Source organism: Temnothorax nylanderi, unplaced genomic scaffold, assembly GCF_030848795.1.
Source record: "Temnothorax nylanderi isolate EJ_2023f unplaced genomic scaffold, tnyl_v1.0 TNYL_tig0121_pilon, whole genome shotgun sequence".
Taxonomy (NCBI): domain Eukaryota; kingdom Metazoa; phylum Arthropoda; class Insecta; order Hymenoptera; family Formicidae; genus Temnothorax; species Temnothorax nylanderi.
In genome coordinates this window covers 26,856-53,621 of record NW_027249183.1, presented here as the reverse complement: position 1 = coordinate 53,621, position 26,766 = coordinate 26,856, and the positions used below count along the sequence as shown (strand labels likewise).

Below are 26,766 nucleotides of genomic sequence, written 5' to 3'. Positions count from 1 at the left end.
TTATCTTTTTTATAAGGAAGACGAAAATTAGATAAAATATAATAGAAATTGATAATGTATAAGTGTTAAAATTAAGAAACCGATAATATCAGTTAAGTAATAGATGATATTAACACTCTAACATTCTCATGTTGTATTATTTTCTAACTAATTTTTTGTTTTTCTTGTAAAAAAGGAGAAATCAATTTAGCTGTTTTGGAAAATAAAAACTTATATGGTCATAAAATAGGGGTAAACAATACAGTAGTTGGCCACTCTACAATGATTGGCCATATCTTAAAAAATTAAAGATTATAAAGAAATACTAAAGAGCATACCTCTTTTCTTTATACCATGGTGTAAACTAAGCCAATAACGCGGCCGTCGTACATACCATAAATGCGTATTTAGCATCAAATGAATTTTCCAGTAACTCAATATGGAAAACTCTTTTACTCTTTACTTATTATTGTTAGTAGGATGTTTCAATAACGAAACGGACAGATTTTTAGTTTCAACAAATTCCGTTACGAGCCGCAACTATATCTCTACTTCAAAATTGAAATCGTAGTACAAATCGACCATAAATTAGACAAATATTATTTTTCAATAGTATAACTCAATATTGAATATGGATTTTTATTTTTAAATAGTATATATAAATTCGATCACATGCATCTTTTCTATAATTCGTCGGTAGTATGTACACCAACAGCGAATCAGACGGACTATTTATTATTTCTAAAGGACAAATTTAGATTATTAAAAATTAGTTGTGCACAAAAGGCATCCCTTAATAGTATAATGATAGCAACGTTATTCTGAAGTGCCGACTACGTCGACAATCGCGCCCCTTCTCCGGATCAGATTCAACAAGGGGGGATAAACCGACGATGGGGGTTGCGGGTTGAACTTTGTGGGCATCTCGAGCGGGAGATCCCGCTCGTCGGCTTGTCAAGAAGCGCGCGCGCGATTTTCGAGTTTTTCCCGCAACTCCTAGGACTCGATGCCAGGACGTGGCAAAAAGGAGTCATTGTTCTCTTTGCCGAGGATTGACGATTAAGGTAAGCTACTCGCTATTGTGTTTAAAAAGTACACCCTTTCGTTGAAACTTTAACAAAAAGAAAATCTTTTCCTACGTAAATCCGCGACATTTATTTTATACAGATTACTCTCTAGTTATGCATTATTCTTGTTTATTGGAATTGCAACGCAAGTAAAAATCCATGTATTAGAGATGCAAATTTACTTTTTAGATTAATTACAATGGAAATAACATTTATTGCGATTTTTTAATACTGCAATTTCAATAAACGGTAAACATACACTTTTTATCTATCTTTTTCATCTATCGCGATTAAACACTTCGTTTCTTCGTTCGAAGACGCGTCGGTCGTGACGAAAATAATAATAAAAACACAACAGAAAAACGCAAATGAAGTCTTAGACTTGCGTCTTGAAAAAATACGAGATGGCTGGTGAAAAAAAAGCATCGCAAAATTATTGACCAAAATTTCTGAGAATTAAAGGCTATTATGTGATTAATTCTTAACTATTAAAAAATTAAGTTTATTTTATTTTTGCTGAGAGGATTATTTTATCTTGATATTTTCTTTTTTATAGAGATCTCTTTACATATTATATCATTTTTTTATATACACTTATAACATATCACTGCTGTATAAATCAATACATACACATAATGCACACGCGTTAAGCAATTATGTATACAGAAAGATAAAGCAATAAATTTATTTGAAAGATTTAGAAAAATTTATTTGAAATTTATATCTCCAATTCTAAATTAGATATATAATCCGTTTTTTTAATGCCATATCTTTTTCGTCGGACCTCGTATGTCGCAGAGACGCGCCGTCGTGTTTCATTTTAATACTGATGAAGAAGTTGATAATAGTTAGTAACCGTTAAAAGAACACTTGAAAGTGTTAGAGAAAAAAGTACGTAGGCGTCCCCCCCCCGTGGAGGCGTTTTCGTCACGACCCGATACGCCGTGAGAAGAAAGGAAAAGATATGACACTTCGATCAGACGCCTCTCGCATCCTGCCGGTCGTGAAGCTAAAGAGTCAGGCCGGATTTCGTTAAACAAGTCGATCGCCGTCGAGAGCGCGATCGCGATCGTGGATCGATCGATCTTTCTTGTCGAGGTCTCTCCTTACCGGAGAGTTACCCTCTCGTAAAAAAAAAACGACGTTTGCTCTCCGCTGCAACGTCGCCGTGGTGCGAACAAATCGTCGCTTCTTCGCAGTCAGTTTTCATTCAAGGTGTCTGTGAACAATGCCGGATGACGCTAAGGCACTTGTTGCCTTACTGACGATCACAACGTGAGCGGTCAGTCGTGATCCGTGGATCATCGGGGAGATAATGATTACAGAACAGACCTGGAGCATGATGCTGGACAGCGATGTCACGAGCATCAACGAGTGAGTAGTCAACTCAAGTTGTTCTCACCGTCCTTCCGCGGAGTGCGAAATTCGCTCGATCTGAATCGAGAATGAACGTGTTTTATCTGATAAATTGGATAAATTGAATTTTATTTTTACGATTATTTCAAAAGCATTGATACTAATAATCTTTAAGGGATATTAATTCGGTATCCACGTGGATTTTTTTTACTTCTTATTTTTCATAGTAGGGGAGATAATTCTCTTGTTGATTATTGCCAAGATTTCTTATACAATTATAAATATTTTTTCGAAGTCTCAATTTCTAGGACAGTTTTCTTGAATTATAAATCTGTAAAATAAAAGCAAAACGTAAAAAAATTCTCTTTATGCAACTGTTTCTTTATGCAAACAGATAGAATACGTTTGTATATTTTGCCGCACGACTCTATCGATCGAATCAATCGTCTCTTTTTCGTTATAATCGACATGCTACATGTGATAAATCTGGGGCAGATCGAGCATTTCGCCGAGGAAACAATTATGGATCAAGGCGGTGAAGAAACTGACTTCCGAGAGACTAGGCCGAGAGGGACTGGCGGCATGGGAGGACCGGAAGTCCAACGCGGATCCCGAGATAGCCGCCGAAGAGAAGGACGCCGGCCAGGCGCTCGACGAGAATGTCGAGGCCGCGACAACGGAACCGGAAACCGCCGTCGAAGCGGAGCAGCCCGTGGCCGATGAGGAAGCTCAGACTCAACACGGTACGAAATCCTGATCCCGAGATGTGTTCCCGTTTAGCCCGGCGCGGCGTAAAGCATGCGAGAAAACTGGAGGTGTGTGCGATCGTGTGCTTTTAGATGTCTTCAAGAAGGGGACGCTATACAAGGGAATATTCCTGCCCTCGCTAACTAACAGTTTTCACAATAAGCAGCTGGAGACGTCCTACCTTCTCTACTCGAATCGGCAGAGACAGAAGTCCCTGATAATGTTGAACATCGTAGATCTCAGTCTGAAGGTGAGCGATACGAAAAAGCAACGAAAAGCAAATTCATTTTATCTCCATTAGAATCATGTAGGATATAATGTTATTAACTAAGATCGTGTAAAGTCATTACGTAGAAATCCATCTTATATCTTAAATCTTTAAAAAATTACAATTTTATATCCTATAAAATTAAATAATTCCTACAGAATAAATGCAGACATCATCCTAAGCTTTTAAATTAAAAGTGTCCATGTTATAAGGCTACCAATATATTCTAAATTACATTTTTATATTTCACAAAATCAAACATAATCATGTACGATAAATTCGTATTTTATCTTACATCTTTACGATGAAAATTGTCTGACTTAATAAATAAATCAAGTCGCTCATTGAAATTCTATGAAGAATAGATGACAGAAGATAGGATATAAACATATAAGTTAAATGTGTTCTCCGATAAACTATATGACCGAAGAGATTTTTATCGCGACGCAGATCACATTAACGGCGATCTGGCTCTGGCAACGGGACCCGAATGGCGGAGGACTCATCGAGGGTTTGTCGTGGGCCGCGTGTTGCATGGCGGCGAATCTGGTGATCTGCGTGCTCGGCTGGTGGCGTTGCTTTTCTAACAATTACCTGTACTGGGCCTCGATATTCACTTGGTTATTAATAAACTCTCAAGGTGAGTCCCACGCGACTCATTCTGACCTATCGATTCCCATAATTAGAACTCGATGCAATTATAATTACTCGATTTGGGAACATCAGGCGCGAGAGATTTCGTTTCTTTCCCATGAAGCTCGGTTTTGTAAGCAAAACTATTGATTAAAAAAAAGGAATTAACAATCTTTTCTTGATAAAAAAAAAAAAGAACAGAGGGCAAGCGATTATTTCATCTTAATTTCGAGCGTAAAAATTAGAAACTTTGGAACTTAGTAATTTCGCTTCCAACTCTAGCTAGTGAGAACGACAAAACTTTTACATCGTTCTAATAGCTTCGCTAGCCATCAATACTTCGCTGTATCGATTCCGCAGTTGAAGCGAATGGTCGTCTTGCTCTGCTGGCCAACTAGAATCGAACGAACGTTCACCGGAGCGTGGAGCAAAGCGGAAATCAAAATCGGTAATTTCATCGAGCTCATTCTGTGAGAGAGAGAGAGAGAGAGAGAGAGAGTTTGAGTTTGAGTTTGTTTATTATGCCATAGTCAAGACTTTAGGCAAATGATGAAAAATACAAGGAAATACATGAAGTAAACAAGAGTAAAATAAAGAGAGAGAGAGAGAGAGAGAGAGAGAGAGAGAGAGAGAGAGAGAGAGAGAGAGAGAGAGAGAGAGAGAGAGAGAGAGAGAGAGAGAGAGAGAGAGAGAGAGAGAGAGAAAGAGAGATGCGCCGAAAAATAATCTTTTAAACAATCTCGCATCCAATTAAGTCGTCCCGGTTCCGGTATTTCGGTCCTCGATCGAACACCGGATTATGTATCGAGAAAAAAAACGAATGCTTGGTAAGTAACACCGTATCTCGTGGCTATTTGCAGGTTTCATAGGTGCCGGTCTGAATTTCACCACGCAGCAGAGGTTCATGTGGTACATACTCTTCGTCGTGTACGCGCCTTACGCGATGCTGCCTCTGCCGCTGCGATGGTGCGTCCTCGCCGGCTACGGAACGGCGCTAACACACATGGTGATGGCCGGCATAAGTCTCCTGCAAAACTCCACATATGTGAGAAGACACATCGAAAGACCACTCCTGGATTTTCCATTCAAAGTTTCCTCAACTAAAGAGAGTTATTTCCCATTAATCCTCTGATCGTTTCATTTTTCTTGAATAAGAAAATTATTAGATAATTTCGATGATAAATGATCTTTTATCGTGCATAATATTTATTGGAAAATTTGAACAACTAAAATTCTGATTATAATTTTACTTTTTTATCTTTGAATTTAATTTCTGTTTTAATTTGAATTCTTAATTTCTTGATTTGAGTGTAAATATTTATTTTGACTGTAAATATTTATTTTGTTTAGCTCCAATTATCATTTTAGAATTTTTAAATGATCTTGAATCTCTCACAGCTGCGAGATGCCGCATGCATTGTCCGCATGCTGACGACGAACGTGCTGCTGTACCTGGCCGTGAATCTGGCCGGCATGTATACCAAGTACTTGACGGACCGGGGACAACGGCAGGCCTTCCTGGAGACCCATCGTTCCACAGAAACGCGACAGCGCACGCAGAACGAGAACAACCGACAAGAAAAGCTACTGCTTTCAGGTAAAAAAAATTTTTCGGACTGCCCTATTTTTTTCTCTTGCATTTTGAACATTAAAACGATGCATCTAATGATTTTAATATTGATCTAAACACCTCAGACGTAAACTCGAGAGTGCTTCAAAAATAAAAATGTTTAAATCAAATTTCTCTTTAATAATAAGTGTGGCTTCCTTGAGCCATTCTTCTTTCTTTGTTCGAAGTAGTTGAAGTAGAATAGTTGCGAAGAAGCTCAGGACGCGAGAATTGATTTTCATACCGATGTTTGCCTCGTGCCTTCAGCCGAAGCTTTAAAGAAACGAGATTAGAGTATCCTTGGCGAGTACCCCTCAGTGAAACTGCAGGGAATCTTTGAGAATACCTCTCACAGCTTTCGAAGAGGAAAGACGGCGCGAGGCGTCCGTCGCGGGGTAACTAGGCTGTGTATTTATGTGCATATTTATCGTAACACGCGATGGGTAACTCGCCGCTGCTCGTCCGTGTAACTTGCTCGGCCGAGTGTCAAAAAGGGTCACTAGACACTCTCTCGGCCGATTGCGCCGGTTGGACGCACGTTTTTCCAATAGCCTTTTGCGTGTTACGTCGCCGATCCCACCCGATATATCGATCCGCCGCTCTTCGTAGCGGCCGCTACGAAAATATACCCGTCGTCGAGGTACACACACATTACGCTGGATTACATAAATACCACCTTTGACCCACTATCACTCGCTCTCGTAACGCCGTAGGATTGTTTGTTTTCAATAAATTGATGTCGAAATTATGTTACGAGGATTTATAGTTACACAAATCGTAAGCCGGCGAAATTACGAAACTTCCCGATAGTTAAACTTCAGAAGCGGACACGGATAACGGAGCCTTGTTTTTCTGATTCAAGTGGACTTTATTTAGACGCGTTTCTCTAACATTCGAGAGAACTGATTATAAAGATACTTAAAACGGCGACTATTTATGACAAATGCTTTTATCTTACTGAAGAGAAATTTACCGCGAATCGGTTAAAATTCCGCGAAACTTTAAGCTTCACACTTTTACATTTCATCATCGCATTAATACGCGTGTCATGGAAAGATAATCAATAATTAATCTCGTTAAAGTGTTGCCCGACTTTGTCGCCAAGGAAATGATCCGCGACATTGCCCGCGAGACAGCACGTGGTGGGACGATATCATTCACGCCGAATCAGTTCCACCGGATATACATCCACCGTTATGAGAACGTCAGCATCCTATTTGCCGACATCAAGGGATTCACGGGTATGCTGCATTCGTGAGCTTAGAGCGTAGAAGGAAGAATTTCACTTAATTTGATATATTAATTAATTTTTTAATTCATGGATTAAATTTTATTAAATTTGATATACAAGGTGTTTCCTAAGTAAGTACACAAACTTGAAGGAAATATTTCTTGGCTTATTTTAGGAAAAAAAGTCCTATGAACATATATCCTAAACTGCTTCGTTTTCAAAATAGTCAAAAAACTTTTAATGCGCCCCTGGTACTACTTGCTTAAATATTGTCTAACAATCATAAGGAAATGCGTAGGGACACCATCGTGAATCAACCACATTTGTTGTCTACGTAGAAAAGGAATATCTTCCAAAAGTTTAACGATGTTCATTATTTGTCAGAAGCTCATGAAATACGAGTATACGAGCGGTCGTGTGTAAATATATATTATACAATACACAGATACTCGTGAAACGAACGGAGAATACATCACCTTATAACTCGGAAATAAGTGGTTTTTAGAGTAGGGGGAGTCCGGGAGAGTTGAACCACGTTTTACTTAAAGGTCCATAAAATTTAGTGTAATTGATCTATAGATTTTTTTTATGTCAAAGTAAAGCTTTATTATATGGCTACAATTTGTGGATTTAATAATTTCAATACGTTTATAAACGTAAATGTTATATTAAATTTAAAAAAAAACGAGATTTGGTTCATCTCTCCCCAAAGGGTGGGAGACATGACCCACCGTGTAGGGAGATTTGACCATATCCTATAAAACTCATGGGAAAAAATAATAAAAACATATTTAGACTTTAGTTTATTAAGAACTCACAAATTTGAACTTAAAATCACATTTCTAATGTTTTCATTGAGCTTTTTGAACAAAGAGCTCAATCCGAGCACGTTAAAACACGTTTGTCTCACTCACAGTCGAAACGCACTACCAAGCGTCATGTTGTCACGTGACATAAGTAGTGGTGGATGACACGTATGTCGCGGCTTGACAACGGCGCTCTTGGCGCAAAATTTGAACGAGATATTTGAAGTAGTTCAACTCTCTTCTATGGTCAAGTCTCCCGGACTCCCCCTAATACTTATTAAGACTTTTCGGTTTGTTTTCACAAGTACTACATATTAGGGAAGACCGGAGGCTATCTGTCTACGGGGGCTATGTGTCCACAGTATTGCTATCTCAGGTGTTAAGAGACCTCTACCATTCCAACAAATAATTGAAAAAAGCTCTATGTAAGGGATTCAGAAGTTTTTGTTCTCTTGCGATGCTTTTCACAGACACTATATGCGTTACAAAAAAAAAACGAAACCGATTATTAACATTTTTCGACGGTCGAAAAAGGACCTCGCACTAATTATATAGGAAATGAAATCTCGGTAAAATCGGCTAATTTTTAATATGTTGTAGTTTATGATCTACTGAAAATGTAATAGGCTCGAAGCTAAATAATGAACAGTTAAGCTGCAGCCAATCAAACACGAAAAATTCGGGCTCTGCGAATATTATACTCATACTCCTGGCATAACCCTGGACGACCCAGATAACCCACTATGACATATATATATGCCACACATACACACGCATACAAACACATACGCACGCACGCGCGCGCGCGCGCGCGCGCACACACACACACACACACACACACACATGAGATATTGCTCCATCCATTTCGTTAGGAGAGTAGGAATATCTGGAATATAATACTTGCAGAGCCCGAATTTTTCGCGTTTGACTGACTGTAGCTCAAAAACTGTCCATTATTAAGTTTCGAGCCCATTATATTTTTTGTTCAGTAGGTCATAAGCTACAACATTTAGCTATATATTAAAAAATTAGTCGATTTTACTGAGATCCCATTTCCTATAGGTATAATTAGTGCGGTATCCTTTGTTATTGTGCCATAGCAAATTTAACTCAAATTAAGGCAAGCAATTTATAATATTAACAATTAATATATATAGTTATCAGATATGAGAAGCGTCAAATCTTAATTTCGTATAATCTAAAATTCGTGACAGGCTAAAGGCTAAAGACTGAAAAATGTGGTCGGGGCTATCTGTCTTATTTTTAATAGGGCAATGTGTCCACACACTTTAATAACGAATTTTATTTTTTTATAGATAATATGGTGCGTAACTACAAAAGAAAAACGGATAAAATAGACATACCCAATAAAATTATATTTAGAGCGATTAAAAGAATAAAAATCGAGCGAGAATCTTTTCGCAAAAACGGTGTTAGAATTCAGAATAAATATTCGGACTCTCACTCGCTACCTACTGTAAAAAAGTGACCTACGAGCAGCTACTTGATTCTGCGATTCAAAAGAATCGTCATCAAATTTACATTTTAAAAATACACGTTAAGTAAAAATAGTTTGTCTTAAATTATTTAGTATTTGCTATTTCAAGCGCTGCTGAGGAAAAAGTAAAGGCCTCAAATGCAAAAAAAAAGGATTAAAAAATTGAGGGGACAAAAAAAACACCACATTGATTTTGCAACAGACTCAAAATCAGTTTATTGATGCCACCGGATATAAAGAAAGTCAGCTCTACGCAGAATCCTATCAGAAAGTCTACACGTCTATTACTGCTCTGATTCTTTCGATTAGGTAGTATTTTCAATATTAATAATAAATAATATTATAAGTAAGTATAAAATTAATATAAATAATATGTTTTTTATTATGTGGACAGATAGCCCCGCATACGGGGCCATCTGTCTACGCTCGACTTGCCCACTTAAAAAATTCATCCCTTTAAAATGTTAAAAGATGAACGATTCTAATTACGTTTTTTTTTTCAATAGGAAGCTTGATGAAAGATTACACCATTAAAATGTTCAGTCAAATATCTTTATTAGTTTTTCAGCAAACTTTAAAAAAGCGTTGTATTGTAATTGTAGACAGATAGCCCCGGTCTCAACAGTTGTGTTTCCTGAATGCGGTCAATGTGTCGGCAGATTGGTAACAGATTTGATCAAACATGTCACATCAGATTAGATTGACATCAATTGCGTCCGCATTCAACTTATGTTCTGCCAGCAGAGTTTGTTAACATAATCAGACAGTAGATTAGCGGTAGAAACCGCGCAGGACCTGGGCGGTTTTTGCAGACTTTGCTCGATTTCTGCCGCTAATATGCTATCTGATTAGGTTAACAAATTCTGTTGGCATTCTGCCAACATCATGTGATATATAACCGGCATGGCATCAAATCTGGTAGTCTTTCTGCCGACAAAATTTAGCAAATGCTTGGCAAGATCTGCTTTCGACAGTCTTGACTGGGTTATATAGGTAATGAAAAATAAAATATATGTACATTATAAATAAGATATAATATTATTGAACTTAAATTAATTATATATGAAATATATATGTAAATTATTTAAGTTATATAGACCCAGATAGCAAAGCGTGTCTGAGCAAAATCGCGCAAACCTGTGATTGCTTATGATGCTGGTAATTTACCGTACATTTGCTTTAATTGATTTCGAGTAATTTAATATTTGAAGCAACACGCAGGCAAAATTGAATATATGTATTGCCAACAATTTGTCGACAAGAGAGCAGCATCAAATTTACTTCACGTTGCTAGCAATATGACAGCATTGTGTGATCCTATGAATATTATTACAGCAACATGACAGCAACAGCTCGAATTTTGAATCAGACGATTTTAGACCGCAGTATAAGTTGCCAACAAGTTGCTGGCAAGTTGCTATACAAAATTGTTATATCGTGAAAGCATCAACTTGCCAACAAATGCGGACTCAGTTGCCACAATTCTGATAGCAACACATATTATGTTGTCGGCAACATGCCAGCAACAATGCAGACACGTTGCTATCTGGGGAGTTGTGTGATAGCATACGCTGAGAATTCACGATGATTCTTTCGAAGCTCTGGCGAGTCAGTGCAGCGCCCAAGAGCTGGTGAAGGTCCTGAACGACCTCTTCGCCCGTTTCGACAGGCTCTCGGCAGAGAATCACTGTCTGCGCATAAAGCTCCTCGGCGATTGTTACTACTGCATCTCTGGCCTGCCGATCGCCAGGAGCGATCATGCCCACTGCTGCGTCGAGATGGGCCTGCATATGATAAAGGCCATACGAGACGTTAGATTCACCACAAAGGTACTGGGATCTTTCCCGTATAAATTCTTTTCAGATAAGAAAACCAAAGGAGGATATTCCAAATTGAGATTTTGGGAACTGTTAGGGAAATGAATAAATCTTACGTATTCTTACGTATTTTGAGTCGTAGAATTTGAAAATGGCCATAAAAATTACGCCTGTAGTGGAGGAAACATGGAAAATGGAGATAAATAAAATATAGAATATATATATTTTTATTTTTTTATATTATATATTTTAATCTTAAAAGGCTCTAATGATTAAAAATCAAACGTGTGAAAAAGGGGGCATAAAGCCGTAACAAGGTGTTCGTGTCAGTTTCTGTGTATATATATATAGTATATACATTTATATTTTTCCAACTTTATTTAACTGCGCGCCGATTATTTGTTGGACTTGAAACACAGTTATTGTTGGAATTAAAACCCTTCCCTCCCCGGAATTAAATCGACTCGATTTAATTATCTAAAAACTGTAAAGAATTTATTGCGAAAAATATATTTTATATTTATTTAATATATTTTAGAATATATTTTATTTTTTTTAATATATTTCTTATATAATTTTTATTTTTTTAATTATTTTTTACTCCTTCGTTAGTGGACCGAATTTTTACCAAAAGTATATGAAATAGGGGTAGAATTTTCCGGAGAGTGCCATGATGTATATAGTTTTTTGTTACCGATTTTCTGGAAACCGGTTTTTTTAATTTTTCTAATTTTTCGGGAAATAATTGACCGAATTTCAAAGAATTATATATGAAACAGGGGTAGAATTTTCCGGGGAGTGCTATAAAGTGTGTAATTTTTCGTTACCGATCTTTTTGGAAGCCGGAATCAGAAATTTTTTCAATTTTTCAGGAATTAATTGACCGACTTTGAACAAGCTAAATACATGCTCGCAAATGAAAAAGTTAACGAAGTTCGCTGTTTAATTTCGAATTCGCTACATAACTTCATAAAAACAAATAAAAAGTTCAATTCTATTGACCGTTACATTACTTCACAGTTTTCTGTTTGCAATAAATATCTCAGAGACAATGCTGATCTCTTAGTTACGAACGCTGACAAAGGTCAGACTACAGTTATTATGAACAGATATGATTATAACTCGCAAATGAGTTCACTCCTCAACGATCCTTCCACTTACAGAAAACTAAATAGAGACCCGATAAAGAAAATAACTTCAAAACTTAATTGTTTAGTGAAGTCATGGCTAAATAATGATATTATTGACAAAAGAGTTTACAACACCGTTCGTACACTAAATTGTACGAACGGCAACCTTCCACGTTGCTATGGACTCCCGAAGATCCACAAGGATGGCTACCCATTACTCATAATTGTATCGGCCATTGGCAGCCCGTCATATAATATCGCGTCCTATCTACACAATATCTTAGATAAAGCACTCGCGAAACCGAATTCGTATGTTAAGGACAGTTGGTCGTTTGTGAAAAGCATGAAACAATACAGCATCCCTCCTGACTACATCCTGGTCTCTCTCGATGTTGTTGCTTTGTTCACGAACATACCCATTGAACTTGCTTTGACCGGAATCGAAAAAAGGTGGGATGCAATTTCGGGAGAGACTCGGATGAGTCTCGATCAGTTCTTGCATGCGATTAGGCTGATTTTGGAGTCTACCAGTTTTTCTTTCAATGGGGAATTTTTTGAACAGATTTTTGGTAGGCCAATGGGTTCCCCCCTTTCTCCGATCCTGGCGGATATTGTGATGGATGACTGTGAAACTAGCTGCCTTCGGTTCTTTGACTTTCATATCGAGATATTCCGCCGTTATGTTGACGACATTTTTATGTGTATTCCGAGATCACGACTGGATGATGTTGTCCTGGCTTTTAATAATTATCATCCACGTCTCAAATTCACGTATGAATTGGAGAAGGACAATTGCTTGAATTTCTTGGACACATCTGTTTACAGAATCGATAATTGTTTAGTCACTAATTGGTATCGTAAACCAACGTTTTCTGGTCGTTATATTAATTACTTCTCGAGTCATCCTTTAAAATACAAGATTAATACCATCATCAACTTGGTCGACCACGCCATACTTCTGTCGGACGTACGGTTTCATAACGATAACATCAATTTGATAAAATCTATTTTATTGAACAATTGCTTTCCGGCTTCTCTCGTGGATAAACACATTCTAAGAAGACTTGCTGAAATTAACAAACGGCCAAATAACAATGAATCTGACAACCATGCGGATAGAGCAAATATCCCTAATCTCAAAAGTTATATTCCTATCCCGTACGTTAAAACTTTTAGTAAGGGTTTACGACGTATTTTCAGCAATTACGGCTTGAGTACCCTATATACCGTTCCAAAGAAACTTGACGCACTAATTAAAAAAGGGAAGGACAAACTAGAGAATAGTACATGCACGGGCGTTGTCTACAAATTAGATTGTTCAGATTGCAATGCTTGTTACATTGGTCAGACCAAGCGCCATTTAGAGACTCGCATTAAAGAGCATTGCGCGGACATTAACAAGCATTCTAGTCAACAATCGGTCGTCAGTAAGCATAGAATAGAATTTGACCATAATTTTAAATGGCAAGAGGCCACGATCTTACACAAGGAGCAGAATCTCAAAAAACGTGAAACTTCCGAAATGATATTAATTAAAAAGCATACCGACGCTATAAATTTGCAGAAGGACACAGAAAACTTGCCATTGGTTTACGATCGGATAATATCTTCTCTTTAAACTTTACACTCTATGTTGTTTTATGTATTTGTGATTATTCGCGACATGACACAATTTATCAGTCGTTCGTCGGGCGCCACACGTGACGGTCATGCCTCACGAAGTTTACATTCTGTTCAACCGCCCCGTTAAAGATTAACGATGACTTGTAATTTTATAACGTTTGACGCACATTGATCCATGTAAGTTGAATTTGTAATTGGCATTGTATCCACTTTAAATGTATTACCGGCAATTTACGTTACGATAATGTTCCAGCATAACTTGATAAGGACCCAAAATAGAGGTCGAAACGTCGTTATAATTATTCAATTATTGCCAGTCAGGCCGACTAATAAATACTTTATATTAATTGACCGAATTTTAAAGAATTGTATATGAAGTAAAGGTAGAATTTCCCGGGGAGTGCCATAAAGTGTATAATTTTTTGTTACCAATTTTTCAGGAAATAATTGAGTGAATCTCAAAGAATTGCATATGAAGTAGAAGTAGAATTGGTAATTATGCAGTAATAGGGACCACCCTCCGATGACCTTGACCTTGACATATGTTGTCAAGGTCACCCTCCTGAGTGACCTTCGGAAGGTTTTAGCCGTCGCTCGTTATTCGTTAAAAAGTTATTAACAAAAAAAGTTTGGAAAATATAGCAGTTATTTTAAGTATTGAGAGGCATAAACGACCAATATTACGTCTTTTTTTTTTTAAGTAGAGAATATCTCGTTTTGCGTGAAAGTTGCTGCTTTACCAAAACATAACATTTAAAGCAGTAAATTGTTGATAAATTGAAGTCTTTTTGTTAAAGCAGAGAATATCTCGTTTTGCGTGAAAGTCGTTGCTTTACCAAAACACAACATTTAAAGCAGTAAATTGTTGATAAATTGAAGTCTTTTTGTTAAAGCAGAGAATACTTTATTTCGCGAAAAAGTCGCTGCTTTACCAAAACACAACATTTAAAGCAGTAAATTGTTGATAAATTGTATATTGAATATATGTGAGTATTGGAAGGCATAAATAACTAATATATATGTCGAAATAGTTCACGCATATACTTTCCACACGAGACGAGTTGTCACATGGGTTCGTGGCGCGCTTTACAAGCTCGTTTATTGTATATCGCCACAAATATTCACACAGATGATCGACTAACTTATCTTGTTTAATACCACCTCTACTTAAACGAGCTCGTAAAGCACGCCACGAACCCATGTGACAACTCGTCTCGCGTGGAAAGTATATGTGTGAACTATTTCGACATATATATTAGTTATTTATGCCTTCCAATACTCACATATATTCAATATACAATTTATCAACAATTTGCTGCTTTAAATGTTGTGTTTTGGTAAAGCAGCGACTTTTTCGCAAAATAAAGTATTCTCTGCTTTAACAAAAAGACTTCAATTTATCAACAATTTACTGCTTTAAATGTTGTGTTTTGGTAAAGCAGCGACTTCTCGCGAAATAAAATATTCTCTGCTTTAACAAAAAGACTTCAATTTATCAACAATTTACTGCTTTAAATGTTGTGTTTTGGTAAAGTAGCAACTTTCACGCAAAACAAGATATTCTCTACTTAAAAAAAAGACATAATATTGGTCGTTTATGCCTCTCAATACTTAAAATAACTGCTATATTTTCCAAACTTTTTTTGTTAATAACTTTTTAACGAATAACGAGCGACGGCTAAAACCTTCCGAAGGTCACTCAGGAGGGTGACCTTGACAACATATTTAGGTCAAGGTCATCGGAGGGTGGTCCCTATTACTGCATAATTACCGTAGAATTTCCCAGGGAGTGCCATAAAGTGTATAATTTTTGGTTACCGATTTTTTTGGAAACCGGTTCCGAAATTTTTTCAATTTTTCCGGAAATAATTGACCGAATTTCAAAGAATTGTATATGAAGTAGAAGTAGAATTTCCCGGGGGTTGTTATAAAGTGTATAATTTTTTGTTATATATTATATATATATATATTTCATACTATAATATAAAACCCGACTGTTTGTCTGTCTGTCCGCGAACTACTCATTCGTTAATGGACCGAATCTTAAAGAATTATATATGAAGTAGGGGTAGAATTTTCCGGGAAGTGCCATAAAGTGTATAATTTTTTGTTACCGATTTTTTGGAAACCGGTTCCGAAATTTTTCCAATTTTTCGGGAAATAGTTGACCGAATTTTAAAGAATTATGTATGAAATAGGGGTAGAAAGAACTAAAGAATGTAATAGAATTAGAAAAATTGCTAATAATAAAAGGGTTTCCGATTTCTGTTTTAAAAAAGTGTACGTGATTGCTCCAATTTCCGCAAACTTTGAGATATCAAACTGAATTTTTTTTATGGATAATTTTTTGTTACCGATTTTTTGGAAATAATTTTTTGGAAATTATTCAAATTTCGAGAAATAATAAGTATTAATTAACCGATTTTCTTGAAACCAGTGCCAAATTTTTTTTTTAATTTTTGGAGGATAAGTTTAATTTTTCATTAATGGATAATTTTTTATTAATGGATCGATTTTCTTGAAACCGGTGCCAAAATTTTTCTAATTTTTTGTTGATGATTTTGATGAAATTGGTACCAAAAGATTACTAATTTTATGGAGATGGCTACTATGGGGTTGAAAATTAGGTTTTATGGGGTTCTATTGGTGCTCCTAATTAATGAGTGAGTTTGGGGAGAGGGGAATAGATTTTTCGCCCGCGCGAAGCGCTTCGCGCCGGCGAAAAATCTAGTATACATATATTTATATAAGCGGTGTGCTCGTCGATGAAGTGAGACAGATAGTAGACGATTTGCTCATTCGTGCAAATGCAACTGTAAACCAGTATAACAATTTCACGTTTTTTCATATTTTCTTCAATTTTCCACATTTTCCCTGCTACAGGCGTAATTTTTATGACCATTTTCGGATTCTGCGACTTCTCAAAATACATAAGAATATGTAAGATTTATTCGTTTTCCTAAGAGTTCCCAAAATCTCAATTTGGAATACCCTGATCCTTTCTGAAGCACCTTTGAAACTGGCATATTTTCCGTAAATTAGCAATTTGTTATTAATAGGCCTGTTCTTTTTACCTGAATTTTTTGCACAGTTCATATTTCTTCTTTTTCTTTTCACGTTGGAGAGAAAAAGAGAAAAGATGAACTGTGCAGAAAGTTCAGCTAAATAGAAGACCTTATGTTATGCTGCATGGCCTGCATACCAAGAGTCTTAATTTTATTCGGTAAAAACAAAGATTTAAAGCATAGAACATTGTCTTAAAATTATAAGTCAGTCATTCTGCTCAGGCCCTAACTCTTGGTCGCGAAAAAAATCTCGATCCTAAATATCTAAAATAAAAGTAAAGTATTTTTAATTTAAACGTATTTAATTCTATAATTTTCCTTTATCCTCCTCTGGCACAGGTGGATTTAAACATGAGGATAGGAATCCACAGCGGATCAGTACTATGCGGAGTCTTGGGCCTGCGAAAATGGCAGTTCGACGTGTGGTCGTACGACGTGACACTTGCTAATCATCTTGAGAGCGGAGGAATACCGGGGTATAAAAAAGAAATTCATAATACAGAGTGTTTATAATGTATTATAGAATTAATGTTATTACATGAACAAATATAATAACGCTTATTACCCGCGAATTTTTAGCTCTCCGGTTCAAAATCCGCTGTATTGTGTTGAAACCTTCGGTCTACAAAATTTGCAAACGGAACGAGGGATTTATCTTGTTACAGAAGAGTACATATTTCCGCTGACACGCTTAAATGCCTGAACGACGTTTACGAGGTGGAACCCGGCTACGGTTGCGAGCGGGACAATTATCTAAAGGACAGAAACGTGGTAACGTATCTCATCAAGCAACTGGAGCCTCTCAAGTCCAGACGAAGACACTCGTCGAAGCCGAGAGTCTGGACGGAGGAAGAGCTAGTCGCGAATAAGAACAAGAAGAGCTTCAAAGTGAACAATCCACATGCCGTGAACAGCAACGCGCAACCCCCGAGTTCTATGGATGACGATATCGGGGTTGACTGGACGCCTGAAATCCCGTTCGAAAATGTGAGTATTAGAATATAAATACGAACGTATCCAATTAATAATAATAAATTAATTGAATTATATTATTAATTGAATTGAAGAGAGAGATAATAATGCAACAAATGCAATTAGTAATAAAATGTTATTTACTTTATTTGTCTCGTAATCGTAGCTGAATACAGCTACGTCGGTGAGTAACTTGGAATCCGAGTATTTGGAAGAGGAGAACGGTCAACCAGCCAAACCGAGTACCAAAGCGACCTCGACGGCAGCCGTCGAGAAGAAGGGCGCTATCGAAACCGCCAGCAACAAACGTATGAGATCGGCGAATATAAACACATGGACTTTGCGCTATAACGACGAGAGTCTAGAATCCAAGGTATGATCAATTTCGCTGACATTATTATTGCCTTCCCTTGAGCTTGTCTGATTTCAAATTACTTAAATAAAAATAAATATATAAATATACATATATATATATATATAAATTCGATAGAATTATTCATTAAAATAAGGCCAAATTACGAGATGTCCAAATATATTAAAATTAATTATCTTGCATTTTGTCCTCTAGTTCGACCAGTTGCGAGAAGACATGTTCAAGTCCAATATGATATGCTGCTTTGTCATATGGCTCTTCATCGCCGTCTGCCAGGCCATAATATTGTCTGAGTGAGTACACATAAACAAGACCAATTAATCAATTAATAGCCGACTTTCTGTCTTTGGAACCACAAATTTTGTCACGAGTAAAACGTTATTGTTTCCTGAAAATAAATAATTCCTTCAACTTTTCATTCTTTAACTTCTAAAACATATTTAACTAACATTCCATATGTTTATTGACGCCGTTAGCTATAACCCACAAAGAAGATAATATTTAATAGATATCCAATGGATATCCACATATCCATATAACGTCCATATCTATGGTGGATATTTAATAGATATCTATTAAATGTAAAAATATCCATATCTCTCAAATAGCCACCAGGGATATCCATTAAATATCCACGTGTCATCCACATATCCATATCCACCAAGTATCTACCACATGTCTACCACAGATATTTACTCAGTTCATAACGACGCCGCTAAGCGGCGCATAATGGTAAGACCAACTCGTAAGTAAATTTCTGTTGGAAGCGAATATATAAGCAGGTCCCCGGCGAAGCAAAATCGCGACATCCGCGGGTCTTCGGACCCGGCTCCTCTTTTAAATCTAGAGAAATAATATTTTTGAGATGTTGATTCATCGTTTATGTGCTTTATGGGGTTCTATTTGTATATAATGGACATATATAAAAATAAAAAACATTAAATAAATATCCACGCAGATGTCTAATCAATATCCACGAGACGTGCAGTAGTTATTTATATAAATATCCACTGGATATTTAATGGATATCTATTAGATCTTGTGTGGCGGACATCTGGATATTTAATGGATATATATTAAATATCTCGTGGACATCATGGATATACATTGGGGATATTTAATAGATATCTATTAAATATTCAATTCTGTGTGGAAAATTTTGAGAGGAAACTTTAGGAACTAAAAAAAAAACAAAGAAATAAATACATAAATAAAAAATAAAAAGAGTTTAAAGTTTAACTTGTTAAGATTTTCAGGTTACACATGTAAACATTAATTTACTTGAAATTATCATATATTTGCGTATGAGGGAGATAACGCGTCTCCCTCGTTCCCTTCGTTAACAGCGCTCATGATGTGTTATATTCATATTTCTTTTTTTGTTAGTAGGATTTTAAGAATTTTTTTTAAAATTTTTTTTATAATAACTAACAATGTCACATATAGTGATATATTAATAATTTTACTTTAATTTCATCAATATCGCAGTTGCATGATTCTCCTGATCTCGTTGCTGGTGACTACGGTGATCTTGGTGGCATCATCGATCCTGGTGATGGCGGAGGAGTTCAAAGGTATGCCGACGTATTTGCAGCACACATCATCCATGCTGGTGCACAACAAGAAGCATCGCACCATCTTCATTTGCGGCGTCATCAGCCTGATGACGTTGACGTCCATCATTGGCGTGTTGACCTGTTCCATCACGGTACGCCCTTACCAGGAAGTGATGGTGCTAGAACAACAGCAGGTACCGACGACAATCGCGGCGGCACCGCTTCCGATGCAGGAGAAGTTGACAGCAACGACCGCAAAGTCGAGCCTGGACCACTTTGTCCTTACATTCCTAGAAGCTGCCCTGAGCGACGAATCCACCGAGGAAGGAAAGACTGTCGCTTCAACAGAGAATAATACTCTGGAAACGGGCTCCAGCAATATCGAGCTGAAGTTGACACGGGTGGTGAACGACAGAGCGCCCGGAAGAAGCAGGAGAGAGTTTTTCAGATTCTACAGGTGCGTTTTGTAGGCATTAAATTTAAAAAAAAAGATATCAATCATATTTTGTTACAAGCGCCATCTGGCATCCCGCAAATTTGGACTAGCATTGTCGCAAAAACAATTATAAAATTAAGGAAAATTTATTGTATAAATTAATTATGGTGAAGAAAATAATTATGACTTCCTAATGAATGCCATGCTTATAATATTATCGCAGGTACGAGCAACATTATGGAAAGTTGGAAGCCGGTAGCCGACATTACAAACGAGCCGCGCGCAAACGCGACGTCGAAGGAAGTTCCCAAAGAAAGATCCTCTCCATTGCCGAGGAGAATCAAGTCCGCTCAAAGCGGTTAATTAGAAGTCCCGATGAGCTTGAGGAGGCCGGCTGCATCCGACCAGAGTACATGGTGTTCACGTGGATTCTGTGCCTGATTGCGCTCGCTTCAGCCCTAAAGCTATACTACCTGGTAAAGACTGCGCTGGCCGCGGCGATTGTCCTGGTGTATGCGATGCTGATCCTCGTCGTGTGCAAGGACATGTTCACCGAGAGAGAAAGAAACGCGTAAGTCGTTTGGATTGACGTTTAAAATGCTCCTCAGCGTTAAATAATGCAATAAAATATTTAATTTTTGCGAAAAAATGTACTTACAATCAGTAAGCAAAATGATAGCAGTCTGTCGGCAGATTTTAGTAACAAATTTGATCAGACATGTCAGCAGACTAACATGAACTCCATCCCCATTCAACTTATGTTAGCAGAGTCTGCTAACATAAATAATCAGACAGCAGATTGGCAGCAGAAACCACGCAGAGCCTGAACTGTTCCAGCAGAATCTACTCAATTTCTACCGCCAATCTGCTGTCTGATTATGTTATAATTAGCAAACTCTATTATACTTTTGTTGGCATTCTGCTAACATCATGAGAAATATATCAGAACCGGCATCATATCTGTAGTTTTTCTACCGACAAAATTTGTAACAGATACTTGGTAAGATCTGCTTTTGACAGACTTGGCTGTCTGGGTACCTAACAGTTCTGTTAATCCATAGATAATAGTAAATAAGAGCAATGCTTACATTTATGTCGAAAAGGTTCAGGAATGTGTATAATTAGTAGCAAAATTGTAAAGGTTATTCATGGTTTTTAATTTAACTCTGAATTTTTAATGTAACAGTAATCAAAAAGTTCTTCGTGCATCATTCCATGTTCGCTCTTAATTTCTCTTCCAGATCAGCGATATCTCTACCGGCGCAAATGTTGACCTTCCTAATGGTCTTCCTCGTTATGGTGACGTATCACGGTAGATTGGTAGAGGTAACGTCGCGTCTGGACTTTCTGTGGAAACAGCAGGCCGAGAGAGAGTTGAGCGACATGATCGAGTCGCGGCATAACAATATGCAGCTCCTGAAGAACATCCTACCGGACCATGTGGCGCATCATTTCCTTACAGTGGATCGCGCGCCGGAAGTAAGGCTCAATTTTATTTTATTTAACAGACAACTCTGATGGCAAGATGTCTTAAAATCATGTTATTAATCAAAATTTTTATAAAAATTTTCAAACTTTTTCAAAATGCTAAGAATTTTTCAGATTTTTTTATAAGAATTAGAACGTTTTTCAAAAAAACTCAAACAAAATATTATATATTTCAGATTTTTCCCGCCAACACATCTTTGTAGAAATCTGAATAAATATGAGAAAATTTATGCAATTTATCAGAAATTTTCATAGGTATACTGAAATATTTCGAAAATCCTCATTCAATTATTTCTGGAAGTATCTGAGAAATTTTATATGTTTTTTCAGAATTTTTAATAAGTCTCAATTCTTAGAAAATTTCTGAGAAAATGTGAGAAATTTTTTTACCAGGGAAATATACTTACTCTCTGTTACTAATATCTCTTCGTCAATACAGGAACTCTACTCGCAATCGCGGGACAAGGTCGGCGTGATGTTCGCCAGCGTGCCGAATTTCACGGAATTTTATTCGGAGGACGTGAACAAGGGAATGGAGTGCATTCGCCTACTTAACGAGATCATCGGTACAGCGATCTGTCGTTAAACTTCCTTGATGTCGATAATGTCAACATTTCTATAATCCTGTTTTTTTCTATATCTGTCCTTGTTTAACTATAGTAATCTGTCTTTGTTCGATCGCTGCGCCATCTCTCGCTACACGCAATACTGCTTACCCTATCAACCTGCATGTGCTTTTGCACAAAATAGTAGTAAAAGTTCAAACTTTTTTGTTACGTTTTTAATTTTAGTTTTTCATGTACGGTATTCTTTGTTCACATTATACGAATGGTGCGTGTATCTCATTTTGTACATATAAACTGTACAACTCCTGTATTAAGCAAACGTTTACGGTAGGTGACAGCTCAAAAATGTATTTTTTTAATTTTTTTCGATTTTTGTTTTAAAATCAACAATCGCACTATTTGTTTTTGTGCATATTTCAATTGTGTACAAAAATTTTTAAGTTCTGTGCAGTCTACTCAAAGTTGGAACTATCCCTGTAATTGTCGGTAATTTGGGTCAGTTTAGGATCCCCTTAGGCCCAGTTTCACAAGTGTCGGTTAACTTTTAATCTTAGATTAACTCACTCTTCGTCTCTTTCTAAGGGGGACGTTAGAAGGAGACGAAGAGTGAGTTAATCTATTATTAAAAGTTAACCGACACTTGTGAAACTTTAATCGTGTAAAAGGATTTTCCATTCTGTTCAGCCAATTCAAAGATATTGCTTAGACCGATTATGCAGTGTCGTTGTCACTCCAGGATCCCCTTAAAGCCTTGTGTACACGATACTAGAAATCGGTCCGAGTTTCGGTTTAAGCCAATGAAACTGCTGCTTTTCTGTAAGAGCTGCAAGTTGATTGGCTTAAACCGAAACTCGGACCGATTTCTAGTATCGTGTACACAAGGCTTAAGATCGATATACATTTTCATATTTTCTTCATATTTTGGTAACATTGATGCTTTGACGTGTAATTTGTAACTTGCAATACACAGCTGATTTCGACGAGCTGCTGGACGAGACACCGTTTCAATGCATCGAGAAGATAAAGACGGTCGGCGCTACTTACATGGCAGCCTCGGGCCTGAATCCCAGCCAAACCGTAATAATAAAATATAAAACATAATGCAACGCAATACACACACACACACACACACACACACACACACACAATGTGTCTAACGAGATATACAGGACATTGTAAAATCATGTTTTTCACTAAAAATTTCTCGGTTGATTTAGATTTATCTCAACGAAAATTTCTAACTTATTAATACTCGAATTTCAATTTGGAATTTAATTACAAAGATATATAACACGAGAAATTGGAAAAAATTAAAAAGCTACCAAAAGGTCTTTTAGTTGACAGTATTTTGGTGGTTCTGATAAAATCCTTGATATACTGAAAATATCTAGTATATTTTTAAATTCCTAGTCTCGAAAAGTTTACCTTTTAATATAATACATTAGCGATAGGATTAAGTAGTTTACAAGTTTTTCGAATCTGTTGGCATAGTTTAGAATTCTTTATGATTACTTTTAAAACCCTCTATGAGTATCTCGAAAAACAAGAGCATTACTTCCAAGTAAACTCGAACCTGGAGCAAATATGTTCGAATCTTTCATGAGTACTTTACTAGAAATTTTATGTTCCTTCGAATCAAAACGTTTGTGTAAAGAGACAATTATTTTAATTTTTTTATAATTACAAATATTATATTGTCAATAGTTGAAATAAAATATAATAAAAACACAATTAAAAATATAAAATAAAGTCACTTAAAATCTTTACACATTACATTCTTTAAACTAACAACTTTATTTTTAAAGTTCGAGTACTACTTGTAAAAGATTAGGAACTACTTGAAAGTATACATTTTTATTCTTGCAAGTACCCATTCTAAAATTCGAAACTAACTCGGAATCGATTACTTCAAATACAATGTATGGAATATTGGTAATTATTTATTTACTTTAGGGGACACCACGCCGATAACATATGTTATTAAGGACATGACTTTGAGTATAAACTTTTCCTTATAACTTAATCGGCGTTATTGCTTATTTAAAAGTTATGAACAAAAAAAGTTGGTAAATATTTAGTATTAAGGAGCCACCCTCAATTTCCATAATTTTGAAATATGTTGTCAAGTTCATCACTTTGAGTAATATTGTGAAGATTTTAGTTAAGGGTCGTTGTTTATTAAAAAGTTATTAACAAAGAAAATATAATTAATAGTAATAGGTATGTAATTCTATGATACCGTATATAACCCAATCCAATTGTTGTGTGGGTGGAAAAGTGTATGTGTGGATGCAGTGGGTTCCACTTCCGCAGGGGGCGGAACTCACTGCATCCACGCATACACTTTTCCACTTTTCCACACAACATTTGTACGGTTCGGGTTTTCAACTTTTCACGTGAACCGCACTGAGAAAAATCTCTCGGAAAAAGTTAACACAATATTGTAGACCTTATTTTGTCAGATAAGTAACTTTAAATTGTAATGTAATAGAAAATATGAAATACACCGATTAACTACAATTTTGTAGCAAATTTATTTTGTCACATGCAAACACAAAAACTGTGATTCTGTGAAACAAACGCGCGAATTAATATTATAATATTTTACAGTCTTAAGCAGTTTGTCAATTGATTTCAGACAATCTGAGAATAATTTTTTAGAACAATTTTTTAGACTCATTTACTACAATTTATCCCTGTCCCTATTTGTACTATTATTTGTAGAAGAGATCTTCACAATTGTACTATCTAATGCTACACTTTTTTCTGAGTGCGAGGTCCACCCACCCCGGCCTACATATATACTGTCTATACATCAGTAAATTACTTCCCTTAGCACTGACATAAACTATTATATTTCTCAAACTTTTTTTGTTCATAACTTTTAAATAAGCAATGACCGCCGAATAAGTTATAAGGAAAAGTTACTCGGGGTCATGTCCTTGACAACATATGTCAAGCTCAAAGTCATCGGCGTGATATTCCTTAAAGTAAATAATTACCGGAATATTATATTCTTATTCAATGTATGGAATATTACTCAAATCCTAAAAAATGAAACTTAATTATTGGATTTGACTCGGGTTTTTAAGTATATATTGAACTTGATCTTATCTCTAATATATATTAATGTCCATTTCTACCAATGTAGATTAACTTTAATTTAGGTTTAACTTACTTTTTATCTTTTCCTAGTTTTAAAGATTAGAAAAAGATAAAAAGTAAATTAAACCGAGATTAAAATAAAATTACATTAGTAAAAAATGGACATAGAGGTTTAAATTGGATAAATTGATGTGGGGTACAAGAATTAAACTCAAATGACAGGATAACAGCGGCGACGATATGGAGCACTTGTGCAGGCTGGTGGACTACGCGGTGGCCATGCGCCATCGTCTCGAGGACGTGAATGTTCACTCATTCAACAATTTTGACCTGCGAGTGGGCATCAGCTGTGGGCCCCTCGTAGGCGGCGTGATCGGAGCCCGAAAGCCGGTCTTCGACATATGGGGCAACACCGTGAACGAGGCTTCCAGAATGGACTCCACCGGTGTGATGGGCAAGATACAAGTCCCGCATGATATCGCCAGGGTAATAATAAAAGCGGCAATAATAATGGTTTTTAAAAAAGCGGTCCTGAGCTTCGTACACAAATTATTTCTTAATTTTTTGCATGTCGATACTTTGAAAGGTAAATGCAGAGCGACGCTTCAATGATATTTTCATGCAACCTATGTTCATTTTTTCGTCGACTTTATATTTTATTCTCTAAAATAGCAATTGAGAATCGCGCTAATTTATCAATCCGTCGTGTGCGAGCAGTTTCTGGAATCGAGGGGTTACCAGACTCAGAAACGCGGGCTAATCGAGGTGAAGGGGAAAGGCACGATGGAGACGTACTTCGTGTTGGGCAAAGCCACCCTACAACAAGAGGGCACTCCTAGGCACAGAAGCACCTGCCGCAGCCTTGCCGCGGTGGTCTACGGTGTGGTCCAAGCGCGCCGCAAGCAAATTAGAAAACAGGCGATGCGAAGAACATAAATTGAGAATCTCTGAGAATAATTCTCAGTGCATAGCTTTGCAGATACTGCCAGATTGGTGCGGAAAATCTCACCGTTGATCTAACAGTTGGAAAACAAATTGCGCAGCTTTACATTTCTAATAGTCCATGATGCATATAGATTTCACCTGGAAGAAATTGTTGCAATTCTTTAAGAAAGATAATGAAACGTACAGTATACCGATAGTAAGACAACATCGATATTAATAGAAAAAAATGATAAATCTTTGCACCAATCTGATAAGCGCGACAAGTACTTGAGCAGATTCAGGTTTTGAAAAGAAATTCTGTCCAATTTCATTTCCGTGTCATCTTGCCACAAAATATTGAATGTATATAGCACTTATAATAAATAATCGATCTTATACAAACACGAGTTGCGCCCTTTTTAATTGGAACTTTAATCACAAGTTTTATTTGTTACAGCAAAATGATTCTAATAGTTAATAGAATAGCTCGGCTACTTCAAAAAAAAAAAATTAATAA

The 26,766-nt window shown here is 36.6% G+C and overlaps 1 protein-coding gene across 5 annotated transcripts; it reads left to right on the top strand.

The window, feature by feature from the left end:
• Nucleotides 1-894: 894 nt before the first annotated feature.
• Nucleotides 895-26,656, top strand: Adcy8 (adenylyl cyclase 78C). 5 transcript variants are annotated; one of them, XM_071713180.1, is made up of 20 exons: nt 895-1,043; nt 2,262-2,420; nt 2,898-3,145; nt 3,242-3,399; nt 3,868-4,057; nt 4,911-5,095; nt 5,449-5,647; nt 6,742-6,900; nt 10,794-11,023; nt 17,169-17,305; nt 17,495-17,816; nt 17,968-18,174; nt 18,370-18,467; nt 19,663-20,187; nt 20,390-20,737; nt 21,408-21,645; nt 22,094-22,220; nt 23,191-23,297; nt 25,548-25,811; nt 26,043-26,656. In XM_071713180.1, the coding sequence occupies exons 2-20, from the start codon at nt 2,362-2,364 to the stop codon at nt 26,259-26,261; spliced, it is 4,020 nt and encodes a 1,339-aa protein (XP_071569281.1). In that variant the 5' UTR covers nt 895-1,043; nt 2,262-2,361; the 3' UTR covers nt 26,262-26,656. The 5 variants fall into 5 exon arrangements, with proteins under 5 accessions (XP_071569281.1, XP_071569283.1, XP_071569282.1 ...); XM_071713182.1 differs by having other exon boundaries at nt 896-1,043; nt 2,372-2,420; XM_071713181.1 differs by having other exon boundaries at nt 903-1,043; nt 2,246-2,420.
• The last annotated feature ends 110 nt before the right edge of the window (nt 26,657-26,766 follow it).

Bases quoted from the DNA above. Each gene is read 5' to 3' on its own strand.
- Adcy8 (XM_071713180.1), top strand. From the start codon at position 2,362: ATGATTACAGAACAGACCTGGAGCATGATGCTGGACAGCGATGTCACG. The intron at 5,096-5,448 runs GTGAGAAGACAC...AATCTCTCACAG, and splicing joins TCCTGCAAAACTCCACATAT to CTGCGAGATGCCGCATGCAT. The intron at 18,468-19,662 runs GTGAGTACACAT...TCAATATCGCAG, and splicing joins CAGGCCATAATATTGTCTGA to TTGCATGATTCTCCTGATCT.